At 39.1% G+C, this 18,520-nt stretch overlaps 1 protein-coding gene across 2 annotated transcripts in view; it reads left to right on the top strand.

Moving 5' to 3' along the window:
* AFF2 (AF4/FMR2 family member 2) overlaps positions 1–18,520 on the top strand; it is a 349,256-nt gene that overhangs the window by 196,623 nt on the left and 134,113 nt on the right. For both annotated transcript variants that reach the window (XM_040614279.1, XM_040614278.1), the window contains exons 5-7: positions 11,235–11,321; positions 13,991–14,027; positions 14,284–14,335. In XM_040614279.1, coding sequence (XP_040470213.1) covers positions 11,235–11,321; positions 13,991–14,027; positions 14,284–14,335 — 176 coding nt within the window. The remainder of the gene's footprint in view (positions 1–11,234; positions 11,322–13,990; positions 14,028–14,283; positions 14,336–18,520) is intronic.

The following is an 18,520-nucleotide window of genomic DNA, read 5'->3' as shown; positions in this document are numbered from 1 at the left end:
AAGTTACCCTTCAAAATAAATGCCCTGTTACTGCATCTAGGCTTTGTATCTCTCCAGATCAACAACTCCTTTTGGTAATTGCTTGAACATGACAATACATTGCACTCTGTGCTAAAAAAAAAAAAAAAAAAAAAAAGTATGCTTTGGCAGGTTTATTCCAGTTTGTCCTTGTATGATAACTGGCAATTGTCAGTGTTTGACACCAGCTGGAGTTGCAAATAGCACTGGCTGCTTAGAGCTAACTAGCAACCATGGGTCTACTGGGTGGTCTTTTCCTGGGCTTGCTCCAAGTTTTTTCCAGGTTGCTCATACGACCCCTGATAAACTATTACTAATGAACAGTTTGCTATTCCTTTTTGGCCATCTAGAAGCAACAAAGACAATGCATGTCATCGTCTAGTAATGTAGATATATAATTTTTAAATGCTGGGGCACCAAATTTACTGCATTGTAGAGCTGTGGCTTTTGAGTCCTATCCAGTAGTTTTCCTGTGGGAAAAAAAACAGTAGTGTAGTGTTTGGAGACAGGAAGGTTATGGACTTTGCCATTTTTCAGCCCTGTTTTTAGGAGTTAGTTTATTTCAATGTAGTTTGATGTCAGAAGGGTTTAAAAAACGCAGGCATAGGAGGAGAATATATTAATCTGCTGTATAGTCTGAACTTGCTGATTTCAGACCTTAGGACCACTCTGTGTGGGACCAAGCAACCTCAGCTGTCATACGTCTTAGTGGCAGTTCTGAGTATGTAATGTTTCCAACCTCAGACAGATTACCTTTGTAAGAAAAAACAAGCTGGGAAATGAGGAATCAAATACATGCGTGTGACAGTGGGAATCTGTCTACCAGAAATATTCTGAAGCCTCCATACCTTAACGGAGATCAAAAAAGACCTCAGCATGTTTTGGCTTCAGTTTTCTTTACTCTTTAAGCTGGCTTATTTGGGTAAGGCTGACATGCCAAAAAAGTGTATGTTGTATCAAAACATCTTCTACACATACATACATTTATTTCTACACCTGTTAACTTAGCAGGAGTGGATCAAAGGGGAGTGTTGGCATGATTTACAGGACACACAGATGCAGGAACAGACCTGCTTCAAGGCACAAGTGAGGAAAAGGAAATCCAGACTGAAATGTTTGTTCTTTTCCAAAGGCTAAAATTACTATAATAAATTCCAGGTCACATGATAGGGTTTCAGGTGGCTGCTTAGGTCTTTCTGTAAGAGAAGAGAATTAAAGGGTTGAGTGTGAGAGGTGGCAAAGACTCTACCTCTCTGTTACAGGCCAGAACCCATAGTATATTTTTTGGCAAACATGCTAAGCTTTTAACCTTACAAAAAAACAGGGTGCCAAATTAGAGGATCCAATGATCAGGCTTCAATTTGAAGTTTGCTGTCCATCCAGGGCTCGCTGAATGCTGATCAACCTGGTTATGTTGTCCGCCCACAATTTTTCAGCCAACATTCACTGTTCCTGATTTCCAGCCAATATTCAGAAGTTCCACCACTGCCCGAGGCATTGCATAAGACAAAAAATGAGACAGTCTTTGCCCTCAAAGCATTCATAGTCTCTGATGCAGGCACTGGGAAGATAATCATACTCTGTAGGGGAGACTGCATTCCTCACACAGTGAGGGAGAAGCAAGTTTTCAACTGGAACACATGGTAGGGAAAGCACATAGATGAAGAGAAAGAACTGGTGAAAAGGGACAGCTTCTGTAAGGGCAGGTTTGAGCTTTTCTAGGTATTCACGGTGTCTTCACTTCAGCCTCAGACCACTGTTTTAATGGCATTACAGCTGAGGTGTTGATGAGACCATGTAAGAGGGAAACACAACATTAAAAAGAAATGCTGCTCTGGCACACCCACTCAGGAAAACCCATGCTGCAATACTGCTTGTGTGGTAAGCAGAATAAAAGAGATCTGGCAGAATCTTGGTTTTGAAGGCCAAAAAAACAGCTTTTGTGAAAGATTTCAATGTGTATTGTACAGCAGTGTGTGGTAGCTTCATTTCTTTGTATTTGATGACTAACAACTTGGAGTCCAATTTTAATGAAAGCAAATCATGGCTTACGCAAAGGAATTCAGCTTTAAACTCAAATAAGTTGCTTAACCTGCTTTTTTAATTTCCCCCATATGCTATTTCAGATAATTGATGCTCCTGTTTTAAGACTAAAGCTGGAGTCTTCTAGCACAAGTTGATGCCTCCAAATTCCTGATGATTTTTAGATTCTGTTTCATCATATTGTCAGGATGTGGGTTGTAAACTGGTTACATGGGTCTAAAACTTAGTGCACAATGTAAAACTTAAACAGTTTCTATGCTAAGCCTACAGAAAGAGAAGTTTTGTAGTTCAGTCATTTAATTTTGCCTGATACTGAATTTGGATATTTTATTTTTTCACTACATTGGTATAAGTGGCTCCAGAAATTAAATGCATTTTGTAATAAATTACATGGATAAGGTCTTGTCATGTGACTACATAATTCACTGTTGTATTTTGTATGAAAAAAAAAAACCAACCAACAAACAGGAATTGATTACATCTGGCAATGTAAAGGAGATGGTGTAATGTATTGTATAAATGTGCACAGTGGAGTGCCTCAGGGTAGGTGCAGTCTTGTTTTGTAACTCTAAATTATAGTTCTGCTCTCCTCTTGTTGCGAACCCTAAATTTCAGAGAAGAAAACAGGCGATTCAAGACATGCTTTTTTGCTTGTGAAGCTCAGGATGGATGGAACAAATTACCAGATTCCCTTAAACAAGTGCCAGCAGTGAATAGTTTCAAAACACAGTTGCTTATTTACTTGGGGAAATGTTGCCAATGTTTTTTAAATTGCAGAGATGAAATTATATGTTGGTATTAGTAACTTTTGAAAGAATTAGCTTTTTATTACTTATTGTGCCTTTGTTTATATTATACTGTGGTACTGCCAGGATGTTATGTTGTATTTAACAGTTCAATGCATACTTCCAATCTCTTGGGGCCCTCATGAAAATTAGATGTGCCATCGCTGGAGATGGTTACCAACAAGTATCATTCTGAATAAATAAAATCAATGGGATATGGTTGTGCATCTCAGTGGGGATGAGAAGCTGCCAAGAATGGGAGGTATTGCATTGGCCATACTGTCTATAGCAAGACTCTGGTGCTGTGTATCGGACAACGAAGTCATTAGTTTAGATACCAAGAGTGACAGATGAAGAATGCCTAGCTTTCTGGAAGTGGGTTTAATACATGTGACTGCGAGCACCTGGATATTTATCCTTAACTTTTAGGACTCTGAAACTGGTGTTAGCTGGTGTTACTTGAATATCCAGTTTGGGATGCAGTATTAGATAGGATCTCAGCATGGCTGAGAATTAGTAAGCATGGAGGATCGGGATTTTTACCCTCATGGGTGCTCTGGTGTTCTTGAAGTGTGTGCTCTGTGAAAGACACAGCACCCACCACTGCCTGCCAGCATCCCAGGTGAGTGGGACCTCACGTCTGACCCATTCTGGCAGTTCCATGTTCCTGACCCATCAGTAGGTCAGTGCAGAAGAACAGCTATATAGAGGTATGCATACCTCACATGACCCAGTATCTCACATGTGCTTGGCAAAAGTTCAAAGCTTTATTCATCCTCTCCTTGCCTGCAGCCATTATGGCCTATCTTTAACAAACCCCAGATACTCTGCAAGTAGACAAGATGCCTCTTGCCTCTCTTGGATGGGAAGTGGAGTTACCTCAGTGTCACTATTCCTGGTCAGTACATACCTGTCTTTGGACTCTGAAGGCTCATGGAATGTCACGGAGACAACCCTGGGTCCTGTTTATCTCCTGGACTTTCACTAGAAAGCTTAGAGAGTGGTCTAAGACAGACAGTGTGGGCCAGGGAAGCAATCATACATGCAGGATGCATCTACCTTTGAGTTCATTTCTTAGGCCTCCTTTTTCCACAGAACTCTTAATTTTGTCTCGTTGCATAAGACTTGTCAAGAGAGCTCTCCCATGTGCTTTGTGTAAGGTCCTGTTTCATTTTTTACACTGTGCGATTCTACCTTACCGATTATGTTGTGAGACACACACACCCCCACACACACCCCATTTCCTTCCTGCACTTTACTCATACAGATAGCCTAAACCTGGCAAGAGTAAGGATACAGCTCTTGTTTTGTAGCAGTTCGCCATAATGATGTTTCTATAGTAGGACACTTAGGGAGTTGTGCCGCATGTTCCTGAAAATACCAAGAATGTTTGAGGAGCTGCTCGAGGCCACAAAACATACTTGGGATTGAATTGAAGGACTGGCCTTCACACTCAGGATGGTTTTTGACCACATAATCTTCCTGAGGTGGACCTTGAAGAAAATTATCCTGATTGACTTTGGGGAGAAGTAACCAACCTGTTTCACAGAGGAGCCTTGGGAATGAACAATTATATGCACAGCATGGACCATTTGGCGCCCAGGACCCAGCATGGCGCTAAATCATTTGACAGTGTTGACGCACTATTATATAGGCTGTGGTTACTTTTAGGATTGTGTTGGACTTGTTAAATTGGAACCTGGTGGTGGGTTCATGTGGTATAACATCATTACTTTTCCCCCTAAAACAGCCTCTTGAGCTGAGATACCTTCTCACTGTAATGGGGCATTGCTTTTCATCACATGCACAAGATTGGTTAGAGCAATAAGTACATCAATCATGATTTGCTATTTTTTTATTGTCTTCTAAATGCTCTAAGCAAAGAATGTGAGTGTTATTAGCTGTAAAAGCTACAGTGAGGAAAATGTATGGAAAAGTGTGAGGTTTATGAGAGTCAGTATTGAGAAACTCAGCTGAAAAATAAAATGTCCATATTGCTATCACTTTCTTTGTGGCTTTCCAAATATTAACAAAGGAGGAAAGGAAAATGTATCTTGTAAAGTTTGTAGTCAACTGCTATTGGCGTCTAAACCAATTTCTGCATTCATTTTCACTGAATACACATTTTTTTTCTTCTCTGTCTTTCACCTTCTTGTTAGTATGGAAAAGAATATTAATTTGCCATGGGAGGATACGAAATGCTTCCCATTCCCCACTTGGGCAAAGGGAACTTATTTGTTGTCATTGATAAAACCCACAAGGTGAACACTGTGGTTTTAGATTATGGTCAGGGAAATGGTTGCTTTCTGTAGAACAAACTCTAGCTTTTCAATAAGAAACTCATGTGTGCATGCACTGTATTTCCAAATGGCTTTCTAGTAGTTTTTGGTACAGTAGCAAGATAAATTCTAGTATGACAAAGCCATCATTGCAAATGCTGCTGCATTGTTCCTCCAAAAATATGTACTGGGCACTAGCCACTGGCAATACATTTGCTAAAACATTTGCATGAGTAAAAAGGTTGCTGCTTTAACATTCATACCAGGAAAACTGCCTTTCTCTTTGAGGCCATCACTGAAGTATTCCCCTCCTGTCCCTTACAGGAAAAAAACGGTGTGGTATCCCTTTGGTGTTGAGAATTTTTTTGAGCACTGAAACATGGCAAATGCATATCCATGAATGTATCTATACATCTATAGTGTCCCTGTCAATACTGACAATGTATCAAAACCCCTTCCTTAGGAAGCCTTTGGCTCAGTATAAAGCAGGCCAGATTACTGGTCAGGATACTCCCAACTGCTCAGGCAAATTTTCTGTTCCTTCATAAGGAATATGAATGAAAAACAACCCATAACTTTATTGCCTTTGTGTTCCTTTAGGCTTTAGTGTCATTTGCTTGTACATGTATAAAATGATATATATATGTATATATTCATTCTTTCCTTAGCCTTTTCCCCAGTGATGAAACGGGCTGAGATGTGTTTTTAATTCAGTATGCATCACACACATGAAAAGAGGCTGCCCCTCATGCATTACTGGCTTCATAGCAGAGAGAGTTTGATCAGGTTTGTATGAATGCAGAAACCAGAAAGATACTGTGAAACAAGACATGCTTTTTATTAAGGTTGCATTGATAAATAGTTAATAAAACATTAATAAATCATTAATAGAGTATTTAATAAATGGTAAATCACTTAGTTATCTTTATTCCATCAAGGCAGTAGGTTGCTTAGCACCAGCTGTAACATGAAGCTTATAATAACCTTAGAACATCTATTCATCATATATTAATTTTTTTCTGAATGCAAGTTTAACATACTGTGTAACCAAAAACTGGAGAAAGTTTAAAGCAACAGATTTAGCTAAGAGTTAAAAAGACTGAGAAGGGCAGTTGACAGACAATACCACAGATAAGGTCTCTTTACCAGCAGTGGCCTCAGATTGCATTTATTGCTAGGAATTCATGCAGGGCTGCTCCTCCTCTTGCTCCTCTGGCTGCCTTCTAATGATGTGGGCAAAGTGTCAGTCCTGAAACTGCCTTTGTGGACCCTAATGCCACAGAAGAAAAACACCAGGATTGTTGCTTTTTTCTGCTGCTTTTTTGAGGATCTGCTGTCCACAAGAGAGGCAGTAAGGGTAGAGTTCAGCCAACAGAGATCTATCAAACTACAGAACAAGAAAAAGGGCTGGGAAGGGTTTTAGAAATCTCATCGTGTACTCCACATCCCTGTCCCAATGCAGGAATCAATCCCGCCTAAGCCATTCCTGACTGATGCGTGCTAATCTCTTCTGAAGTGTGTTTCTCCAAAGATGGAGTCTGTGTAGTTCTCTGAACAATCTGTTTCAGTGCTGCATGGTCTTTACCATTAGAGAGCATTTTCTTATGTCTAACTGGAATCTTTCTGGCTGCAATTTAAGTTCATATCCACCATAAAACTGGAAAACAGATTATTCTCTCCTTTAGCAACAGCTCTTTCTGTAATTGAAGACTGTTCTCATGTCTCCCCTCAATTCTCCCAAGGGAAGTAGCATGAGCCCTATATCTTGGGAGGCTTCAAATTAGATCAGGCTAAGCAGTTTAGAGTGCACTGTAGGAAGGGAAGCTGCCTCAGTAGGAACCCAGAGTACACAGTCTAGCTGCTTTTTTCCATAATGACCTCTTAGAGCCTGGCTCAGTTCTTTTATCCATATTTAAAAACACTGCAAACTTTCTTTTCAACAAGAAGGAAATGATGGAAAAATGAAATACAGAGAAAGGAAATAAATCTTGAAGGCAGCTATTAATTTTAGGAACTGGTTTTGTAAAGTTATTTACCATCTGCCCCATATCCCTGGTTCTTTCCTCCCATTTAAATTGTGATTTGGCCTTATACCTCCACAGCCCTTAAAAAGTTTGCTTGGAGTATTTGTAGTTTTGGTGATTCATTAGATCGTGTCTGCATGTGTCCTTCTTAGCTACTTACCTAAGGGCTTTTATAGCTGAAAGAAGCAAACTTAGTCGAAGAGACGAGCGTGCTTAGCTTTAATAAATAAAGCACATGGAGTCTATTAAAACAATGTTTAAATAATTTTCAGAAAGGAGGATGCTTGATGTTACTACATCAGAGGACCACAGTGACTTTTAAGCCAACAAACTGTGCAGGTTTACTTTCTCATTTAATCTCCAGGTCTATAAAAAAAATGCATGCTTCCATAGCAGTCATCTACCCACTCCAACAGTTAACATGATTTTGGAATTATTTTAAGTCCAAACCATGTGAAAATAAATCCTAACTCAATTTTGTGGGATTACTTTGTTTCCATTAAATTCCTCTTTAAAGCATTTCATATGCTCGGTTTTATTATTGTTACTTCCAGGAATTTCTAAATACTTCCAAATTTGGATTGATTAAAGTTTTTTAACTTTTCCTGGAAAAAAAAAATATACGCAATTCCCTGCCTGCTTTCCCAGGTATTTACAAACCAGGATGTTTATATATACAGCTTAATGGATACATACACAACACACACTGCCTGTGTGGTTCTTTATAGTCATAACATATTAGAAGGTAGATATATCAGATCTCACAGGTTAAACAAAATAGAGCTTAGCGAGTACTAAAAGATGAGAGACCTCCAAAAGAAATTGGGGCATAGCAAAGAATGGTGAAGTCATGTGGATGATTAAACAAATGACATCCTTTCTTCTGATTCTCCAAAGTAATGAGCATGTGCTTAAGGAACAGAGTGGGAGAGAGTTAAGCGGACAGTCACATCTATGCAGGATGTGGGGTTGGGGTTTTGACCCGTCGCTGAAAACAGCGCAGTGCCGGTTTTGCATGTAGTTCTGTAGCTCAGTAGTGCTCCGTGTGAGTATAATACGCAGCTGAGTGGTGGTTGGTGCAGGGTTGCTGCCCATACATTTTGAAGTTACATTCTTCAGATGAGTAAATTCAAAACTTTCAATACGATCATTCAAGGTTCTTTGGTCAACAGTGCTGTGGCATCTATCTGTAGGTAGATGTAGGTATGTTTCTCTAATTAGCTATGTATGTCCTCACCACTTCCACACAGTGTTTGTTTATACACTGAGCTTTAAAGACATGTGTTGTTCTGCATGTGTGATCCTATCTGGAATTTTCAATCCAATAATTTTTATTACAGTGATAATTGAAGTCAAATACTTTTAATGTAGATAGTTTGTACCTCTGTAATAGACTTTGATGTTTCCAAAGTCGCTCTGTAAACACGTAGATTGGATAGTCCTAACCTCTCTGAAGTTGGCTTTTGCCTCTGACCTCAGTGGAGTCAGGATTTCTTACCTTGTAATGGAATTTCCTCAAATAATAGCAGAGTAATTTTTCCCTTTGTCACTGTTTCATGTTCAGGTGTCCCCTAACAGGGAGATGGTAAGATCTGCTTACACTTCAGCCTGCCGAGTTGGTACGCGGTGGACACTAGATGCGTTTTGACAGTGAATATTCTGAAATATTTGCTGGCATCACCTTCCCATGAATCCAATGCTCTCTGTCAAGCCTTTTATGCATGGGCAGAGGGAAACTGAAGTCAAGCTGATAAATGCAGTTCTAGAATATGCTTCATTTCTGCCTTCAATTAGGCTGCCTGTCCTTCTTTTAATTATGTGATACAGTTTCTGTTTCATTGTTTTGCTGTGAAGAGATTTGCCACAAAGCAACCTCTATGGCGCAGGATTTGGATTATATTATGTCACAGAAAAGTTCACTGGATGCTTAAATCTTTTTCTGCCTTCCCCTGTGCAGAGGTCAATCAATCAATGCAATATAATAGTGTACTTCTTGTCATTGCACTGAGCTGCCGCAGCCTCACCCACCGGGAGGGATGAGCCGTTCATGAGCTGCCTCTTTCCTCCTTATTACCACTGTTTGGGCTTTGTGCAGTGAAAACAGGCCCTGAACTCCGCAGGCAGAAACCTGAAAGCTCTTTCAGGAGTGCAGAGAGAACTGCACCCTCCCCTGTCCCTGGGTCATCTGCACTAGGAACTGGCAAAGCTTGGCCCCAGGCTCCACTGGCTGCGGCTCTGTGGCCCTTTAGGTGAGCTGCATACATGTCCATGTTGTGCTGCGCTGGCAGAAGCAGAGTGGCAGAGCCCAGTGGGGCTGAACTGCTGGACCACCCCTGTCGCCCTGCCTCCACCAGGACCTGCTGAGGGCTTCTCTGCGTAGTGGTTGTTCCTGGGCTCTGTTTCTTGCAGGGCTCAGCCAGACCTTGCTGCAATGGCAGCATTGCTAAGGATGGAAATTTGATGGGCTTCAATCAAATACCAGTGCCTAACAGGAATCTGGGAGAAGTTTACATGTCTGCCTGTCCCGTTGACTGAGGACGATGGTGCATAATTTGCCTTTCTCTCTCCTAACCTACTGTATGACACATGATTTGTGAGAGACAACTGGAGACCTGAAACCTGATGGCTGTATCTTCAGTGAATTATACATTAGCATCCAGCTGTAGGCAGCCAGGCGATGTCTTTAGCCCAAATGCACCGACCACATTGCCTTTTGACAACAGTTATATTTTCTTTAATTAATTGTATTATGTTGGGCGTTTTTTGGTGGGGCATTTGCAGTGGTGGCTGTGTTACCTATGGAAACTTGTGTGTTCATAAGCTTTGTTGTGACTGGCCCTGGACTCAACCAGTGCAAAATAGCAGCTGGGAAGTTTAGGTTGCTACAGTCAGGAGTATGCACGCAGTATTTCCTAGATCAGACCCTCTTTTGCTCTTTGTCTCCTTTGTCTCAAGAAAGAATCCTTTCTGAGCTTTGTAGGCAAAGAAGAAAAACCAAAACAAAGATATAATGGATTGTCGAGACAGGTATTAATGCCTTGCTCAATATTTTAAAAACAAAGATAAAAGAGAATGGAGCAGCATCTAGCATAAAACACACTCATTAGAAGGGCATTTACAAGCTCTGCCTAAAACAACGCTTCTGTGATTTCACTATTTTACTGATATTTTTCCCCCTGCTCTGAACATAAGCCCCAGTTGGCTCCCACCGAGCTCGGTGGGGCAGTGGTTGTAGGCCTCGGTATGAAAAAGCAGGGTGTGCGCTGCCACTTCTGCTTCTGTTGCATAGCCACGGGCACCCAGGTGATTTCTTTCTAGATAGCTGGAACATGTGTGTACAAGTGATGAATTAATACAGTGATACAGAAAATGGGCAACTTGCTTAGATGGTCTGATAGGCAGGTCTTCACCAGAGACTTGGAATTCCTAGTTAAATACAGGCTTTCTGTGTAACCCTGTGCAAATCACCTAATCTCTCAGTCCCTCATTTTAAAATGGAATCGGTAGTTTTCTGATGCTGTGATACCACAGTAAGTGCCTATGGCCAGTGCTACGAGAAGGTGCTTTGGTGCATGGGACACTTTTCCCATTCCCTTCTACACCAGGCACTCATGCTGTAAGGCCACTCCAGCTTTTTCTGGACCTGCCTCTGGTTTATTTTGTCACTATGCAATCTTGAATAGGGTTGTATTTTACCACCATGCAATCCTCCATAGGGTTGCATCCAATATGATACAGGAGGGACCCCCTTCCTACTTGAGCTTTGCAGGTAAAACCTTGTTCTGTACCTGTGATGGCTTCATTCATACAGCTTAACAGGCTGACCGTGGAGTGGAGTCAGCTGCCACCTGATGAATGCACAGATGGTCAAAATTTTCAAGAATAAAACCTGTCCTCACCCTCATTCCCGGGAAGTGCTGCCTGTTGGGTAGTTAAGGTGTTCCTCTGCTACGTAAGGATGAGTGGTGATGCTTCCTTAAGCAATTACATCTCCAGTCTCAGGAGACAATATGTGATCATCGTTTTCTCTCTTCTTTCTTTACGTATACAAATTTGTTTTCAAAAGCGTGTTTTTTCTTCCTTAGGAGATGACCCATTCCTGGCCTCCTCCTCTTACTGCTATTCACACTCCTGGCAAGGCTGAGCAGACCAAGTTTTCTATCCCAAGCAAGGTACAAGTAGGCTATTACCAATGACCTGATTAACATCCTGTTCTGTTTAGTATTCTTTGTTGGAGAGTTTATTTTTGTAATTGGTTCAATTTACAAAAATTTCTAATACTATTTTTAATTGGAAATTCCCAATCAGACTGTCGGAATGATTAGGATTGCTTATTTAAAAGCTGCAGAAGTTAACAGTGGAGGGAAAGGGAACTTTACCTCTGTTGTGAGAGTCTTTCTACATTAAGTACAATATATTTTATTTGTTTTTCTTCCATTATTATTTGTGCAGTGCAATGGCTGAAATGGTCATTTGAAATGGTTACCCTACTTAGTAGTTGATTGCATGATGAGGTTTGAACAGTGCCTTGGCATCTGCCTGCATGCACACTCCAAAGGCACATGCAGTTGTGCATTGCAATCCTCAGCACCTTGTTAGAAGCATGCAGTCAAAGGCCCGTGCCTGGAGAGTACCTGCAGTTCACTTAATGTGCAGTGAATCTTTAAGCTGCATGATTTGAACATGCCTTTAGCCCACATTCTGTGGTTGCCATCTAGCTATGACTCTGGTAGCACTGTTAGAGATTGAGCTCATACCCAGGGCAGTTATTGCCAGAGGTGTCTTTTGCTGGGACCTGAACAACTGTGAGCTGATGGTGTGTGGGGAAGGGGAGAACTTCCCCAAGGTGGAAAATCTACACCAGTCTGACATGGAGCTACATAAAAGTTTCTTTCTAAAGGTGGGGCCTTGGAAAATAGCTTATAAAACTGGTACTGCTTGACTTTATGGTTCAAGTGATCATATCCTATTTTAGAAACTAGAATGTGGTGTTCCTTTACTGATTTTATCTGTTTGGCAGATATTGCCATCTGAAATGCAGCTGCCATACTTAATTGGGAATCATATGAAATTAACAGTATCTGTGGCTCCTAAAAAAACAAAGCCAGTGCCCAGAATACCTTATTTTAATGGAATGTGATTGTTACTGCTCTAGCACTGCCAATGTCACTGTAGCTGCAGCATTAAGCATCAGAAATCATAAGAGTATAATTTTTATTGCAAATTGGGTTAAAGGCAGTTGAACCCATTTAGGTGAAAGTGGAATCTGACCTCTGTGAATACAGTAAGAGTAGGTTCTTGCCCACTGGAAGCAGTATTTTTAAAATTTATACTATCTCTTAATGTAGGGCTCAGTTTTTGATGGGCTCTACAGAAAATGGTTGAAGTCCTGCAGACTGCCTCTGTCTCCACTGGCAGCAGTATAAGCACAGGTTCAGAGAAGCTAAAGTTTTAGGTTGTTTTTCTCTTTCTATTAAGTTTACTTGAAACCTTTAAGATCAACATCAAAGTTAATTTATGGACATGTTAAATGTTGGTCCTAAAATTCTTGACCTGATACCACTTTGATACAAAATATAAATCAGATTTTTTATATATATATATTTTGGTTTTAGTTAGCATTTCAGGAAATAAGCAAACACATAAATGTTTCCAATTTTGCTAGTTTTACTTTAAAAAATACAACAGAAATCTTTCTTCAGAACATCACATTAAATGAATTATAGCTAGCCAAATTATAGTACTTAGACATAATGTAGCTATATAAACCAGAGACGGGTACTATTGGAAGTTCTCTATTTAACTATTAAAAAAAAAAAATATGTATCCTCATGAGAAACATGTATAAAAAAGTGTGATAAAAAAGGCGGAACTTATCAGAACAATTTATCCCTTTGACATTCAAATTTAAAGTGCCATGTTTACTCTTAGGGCATGATTTACTTCACAAGGGACTGACTGACAGCACAGTATAATATTAGGAACTAATAATGCCCTAAGAGGAAGTGCAGTGAGGGCTTTAATGACTTTAACATCCTACAGAACTAACACTTCCAGCAAAGTAGTGCCTGTCTGTAAGATGAGGTTGTAAATAACACCTTAATTTCAAATGATCAAACTCTGCTTGGAAGGAAAGCTGATTACAGTCGCTGTGGACTATAAAGCCTAGAGAAAAACGAAGCAAGAAAACACTGTGACATTAAGGAAGCAGCTCAGTTATTGTGAGCCAGCAAGAATCCCAGCATTAGCATGCTTAGTGTTACAAGCCAGATTCTTTGCTGGTTTAACGTTATTGTACTTCCATTGATTTCATTGGATTTGGACCAGTTTCCATCAGCTGAAGATCTGCTTCCTCTGTCTTTATCAAATCCTGTGTGTCACAGTCCAAATAAAAACTGACTATCAACAAAAGGTTACTGTATTTCCAAGCAGTGAGATCAGAAACAGAAAGGCAGTGGTGCTGAATTTAATGCATAGTTGCATTCATGCTGCAGTCTAAATTGTACATCAAGGTGGCTCATACACACATCCGTGGCCAAGCCTGGAGAAGTCTAGGACCACTGTGGGTATTAATCTGTGCAGTGCCTCCATAAAGGGGTATGTAGATTTACAACAGCTGAGGACAAGCTCTTGTCTGAACTGTGAAAGGGTCCCTCAATGGTGCTCTGTCTCCACAGTTAATGTTTTTTAAGCTTATGTCACTGGTGCTGCCTTAACAATCACATGATTCCTTCCATGTAGCATCTCCTTCCTTGTTTGTGTAATGCCAGTGCCCTTAATCAATCTTACCTTCTTCATTTTATTTAACTAATGCTAACATTTTGTATGTTCTTTTTTGTAGGACTCCCAACATCTGACCTCAGGATACAATGTACAAAGTAGGTCTTTATCATCCTAGTCCTAACCATCAGAGTTGGGTTTTGTTGGGGTTTTTTCCCCGCTTAAGATCGTTAAAACAAAGACTAAAAAAATTAATTTCTCTGGTGCTAAAGCAGATCGGTTCCATTTTTTATTACGTTATGCATTGTGGCATGTTGTGAAACCAAGTATAATTAGATGGGCTGACAGCTTTGGGTGCATTCTAATTCTACAGTAATCTTTTGACATTTGAAAATGTGTTTCCTTTGTTTGCAGAGTGGAGTGATCCAGCAGGGAAAGTTGCAACTAAGTCAGTGCCACAAAAGTCGTAAGTATTATTATTTCCAGCTTTAAATCTTGTTTCAAATTTATCATAAAGAATGAACTTATTTCTCCAAAGGTAACTAAAATCTAGCTCTGCTCATAACGTTGTCCTGGTGTTCAGGTGTTCTCAGTAGTCCTTAAAAATTAGCCATAAACCAGTTTTATGTTTTCAGTGCTTATTACTGTTTCTTCTTTTTAAGCATTAGCTAACAGAGGTATGTGTGAAAGATGAGTTTATTAAGCAGAAATAATGCTGATTTTAGTTGTACAGCTTGCCAAAATTAAATCACTTTTATGCTTCTCTCATCAGATGCTAAGCCTCTTACAATAGAAAATGCAACCCAATGAACAGATGATGCAGGAATTTTAACACTCATACAGCGAGAGAGAGTAAAACACATCACACAGAATGATTCTACTAGCTGGTGTTGAAAAGCTGGTCTTGAGTTTCATACTTTGAAACAGCTGAAAATCACAGATTATCTATAAATAAGGCAGTCGAAAATTGTGGAAGAGATAATTCTCTGTTGTGTTAAGCCATTTTTCTTTGGTGCTTCACTGCAATAATGTAGCAGTGAGTGGAGACCGGACTGCTTTTTTACTTTTACCCCAGGACCTCAAAGTAATGTACAGACAGGAATTAAATAATAACTTTGAAAAGTAGGTTGTTGTTTTTTATACTTACAAAAATGTGTGGGTCTGATTTCAGTTCAGTGCTGATATTTTTTTTAGTCTTCAAGATTTTAAACTACCGAATGGAGAACTGCACTAGCTTAACTGATGTTTATGTAAATACAATATGTTCATTTAAAATGACTGCAAAATTATTCTAGTGGTTCCCCTTAATCTAGTCGACACAGTTTCAGTAAATCCCTGTAGGAAAAGAAAAATCAATGTGGAGATACCTACATGGGTTTTTTTAAATGAATTCAAATATATTGATTCTGAGTGCAAGTATGTGTACAGGAAAGGACTTGTTGGAGATCAGTGATTTGTCTGTGACCATGTAAGAAATGCAGGACTAGACTAGATGTGGGTTCTAAATCAACTGATGTACTCACCAGGCTCTGAAGGTCCAGTTATTTGCTCATAAACTCAAGTCAAGGAAGTACTCATTCAAATAAAGTTTGCTGAGTAAAGCTTTACAAAATTATAGTTAAACAAATAATTCAATTTTAAAATTAAATGTTTTTTCTCTGCAGATTGAATGAAAATTGGATAGGAATGCTAATGATAAATAGATTCATCTGCATGAATAGCATTTATTTATGAAACTTAATAACAAATTAGTTTTTACCTTTTGCTGTTTGATATCTAGTAATGGCTTGGTTTTTTAAAGAATGTAGCCAACTATACCCACTGTTCTTGGTTACAGAATGAGTGCATTCATGTTTCAGAACAACTAAGTGATCCAAACCTAACATCAAGCCCATTCTGTAGTAAAAAAAAAAAAAAAAAAAAAAAAAAAGTAAGAAAATATTATTACATCTTAAAATTATTTTTCTCCTAAAGCAAGTGTATTTGGATTCCACTGTGAAAAATATTTTAGTGAGTATACCATAAAATACAATATTTCAATAGTTTGTAACCAACAGTAATAGACTTGTCAATCATGGTTTATAGTTATAAGCTGAATTTCAAAAGAACAGTGCTTCAGAGCTCAGTGGTATATAGTGCATTTAATGGGACCAAAGCTCTCTATAGGAAGCCTGATATAAAACCCGAAGACACTGAGTACATTTTATGAACCAGTTGCTCTCTGTTCTGCTGCTTGATCTAAAGTTCCAGTACTATCAATCAGATTTCTGCTGCAATGAACTGCCTTCTTATGGTAGGTGATAGATTTTACACATGAGAGATCAGAGCTGCAATAAAGCTACTTTTATTTTTAGCTTCCAAATGAAGATCAGCTAACCCATTACTATCACTTTTTCTCTTTTACTGCAGAAAAATTGTTAAGGCAGCTTCTAAGAATTTCCATAGGGCTTTGGGAGGTTAGGAGGCAGTCCACTGTGAGACTGGGTATTACGAGGCCAATTTGTTTCTTTAGATCTGCGTGTGCAGTTACCACTGCTTTCACTGGGAATTACAGTATTTGGGGACATAATGAAATTAAAGCAGAGAGTGGGGCAGGAAGATGTAATGGTATCAAATGGAGCTGGATAGCACAATCCAAATAAACCCTGATAGACTGAAGCTCCTGCAGCCATTGTATATTTTAATAATCTAGTATTTATCAGATTGCAGTTGTATTAAGAGGGATTTAATCTTTCTAACATTGTCAGTTTCAGGGATATTGGAGTGTATGAGTGGAATTACAGTCCAACTTATCCCCTGTAGCATTTGTTGCTACACTGTCAACCACACAGAATGATCTTCTTGACTTCAAAACTGTATCCCCCACCAATTCCTTATATATTTTGTCAATGGGATCTCTTATCTGTATTTCAGTTTGATCAAATCTGACTGAATTTGCATTTGTTCATCTGTATGCTTTGTTAGAGACCTTTTAACCTGGACATGTTTCTAGAAATTCCCCAACATTAAGTTTATGTGCAATTCAAGTGAAACTTAAATTGTATTTTTCATTTACATTGGTCCTAGTGACAGCCTTACAGATGCCATTTGCTTTGTAAGAAACCCATAGGAACTGGTAGTAATATGCTTGCCTTCACCATGTTGCTGAGTTATACCATGACTAGTTGAACAATGTATGCAGAACAAAGGTGGTTTACCTTCATTATGTTGTATTGTGCTCCAGCAGCCAACCTCCCTGTATGTCATTACAGAAATCAGGTGTAGAAACATTTGCATTATGGAAGATCAGACCAAAGGGATGGATAATGTTTGCAAGATAACCTTTCAGGTGTGTGCTTTTAGGGGGAAGAACAGAGGCGACATACTGTAAGGTGGATTAATTGACCAACGTCTTGCTTTTGTAGGGAGGGGCAAGGTGCATGAGTTCTTGTCTAAGTAAAGCTTTCTGAATAGGGATTGCATCCTTTTTTTTTACTTTTTCAATGTACTTTATTGCATCCACGTGTTGGAGAAATCCAACCCCAAATGCCTTGCGGCAGGTAAAATAGAAAGTAGAGTAGCTGGCATTCTGTCTAAATTCTGCAGAGATGTTGTATATGAGTATGTGTCCATGTAACTAACATAAGATCCTAATTTCTACTTAAAAAATCTTGAAAATGAAAGTTTGAACACTGATGTGCATGTGTATGTGTATATTATAGTGAATTTTTAAAGCTGAAATCAGGCTATGTAAAACTATGGCACTTGGCTTCCTTTTTTTTTTTTTTTTTTTTATTAATTTCAAATTCACTGTAAATCTCCATTGGGTATCATGCAGTCAGTTTTCAGCCAGTCTACTCTGATTAGTTTATTATGAAGCATAGTAAGCAGGAACAGATAAGGTGCAACCAATTGCTCTGAGAAGGATTTTCTGTCAGCTTCCATGAATTTGAGGGTAAGAACTCCGCTCGCGACGTAGGTTTCTGTTATATAATTACCATTGCAAGTATGTCATCCTCAAACATCCAGTCCTTTTGTTCTGTTTTGGTTGTTAGCATTTGGCCTCTGTCCAGTTGGAAAATACCCAGAACCTTTTTAATCAAGCACATCCTGTGTTTCAAAATCATACTGCAGAGTAGTCTTGGGTAGTTTCCATAAAAGCCTAGCTAAAAAGAAGAATGTAATCATAATGGTATTCTTCCCCTGTCATAAAATTACTTCCTATACTTACTGTATTAATACAGTATTAAAAGGCCCTTCACATGGGCTCAGTGAACTACCGGAAACCATTAAAAAACTTAGAGCAGCAATTTTTTATGGATCAGACGAAACCAACTTGTTTTATCTTTATAGAGGTTTTTGTTATCCATCATACTTAATGATACACAACCTGTGTGGGGGCTAGAGAGCAACTAAATGCAGTGGGCTCAAAAACATAACAAGCAGCTGAAACTCTTTATGTGATATTTCAGCAAAGATTTTTCAAAGGAGGCTCACCACTGATTTCAGTTGGGCCAGGATTTCACTTCACAGTTCACTTCACTAAAAATATTTCAGTAAATACCAGTACTTTTCTGGTCCCAAAGATTATCGTAATACTTGATGGAAACCTGTTTGAAAATGGAAATGTGCTTCTTGATATCTAACTACTTTTCATAAGTATCTAATGGTT

Source organism: Falco naumanni, chromosome 14, assembly GCF_017639655.2.
Source record: "Falco naumanni isolate bFalNau1 chromosome 14, bFalNau1.pat, whole genome shotgun sequence".
Classification (NCBI taxonomy): Eukaryota; Metazoa; Chordata; class Aves; order Falconiformes; family Falconidae; genus Falco; species Falco naumanni.
This window is presented reverse-complemented; position numbering and strand designations above follow the sequence as displayed.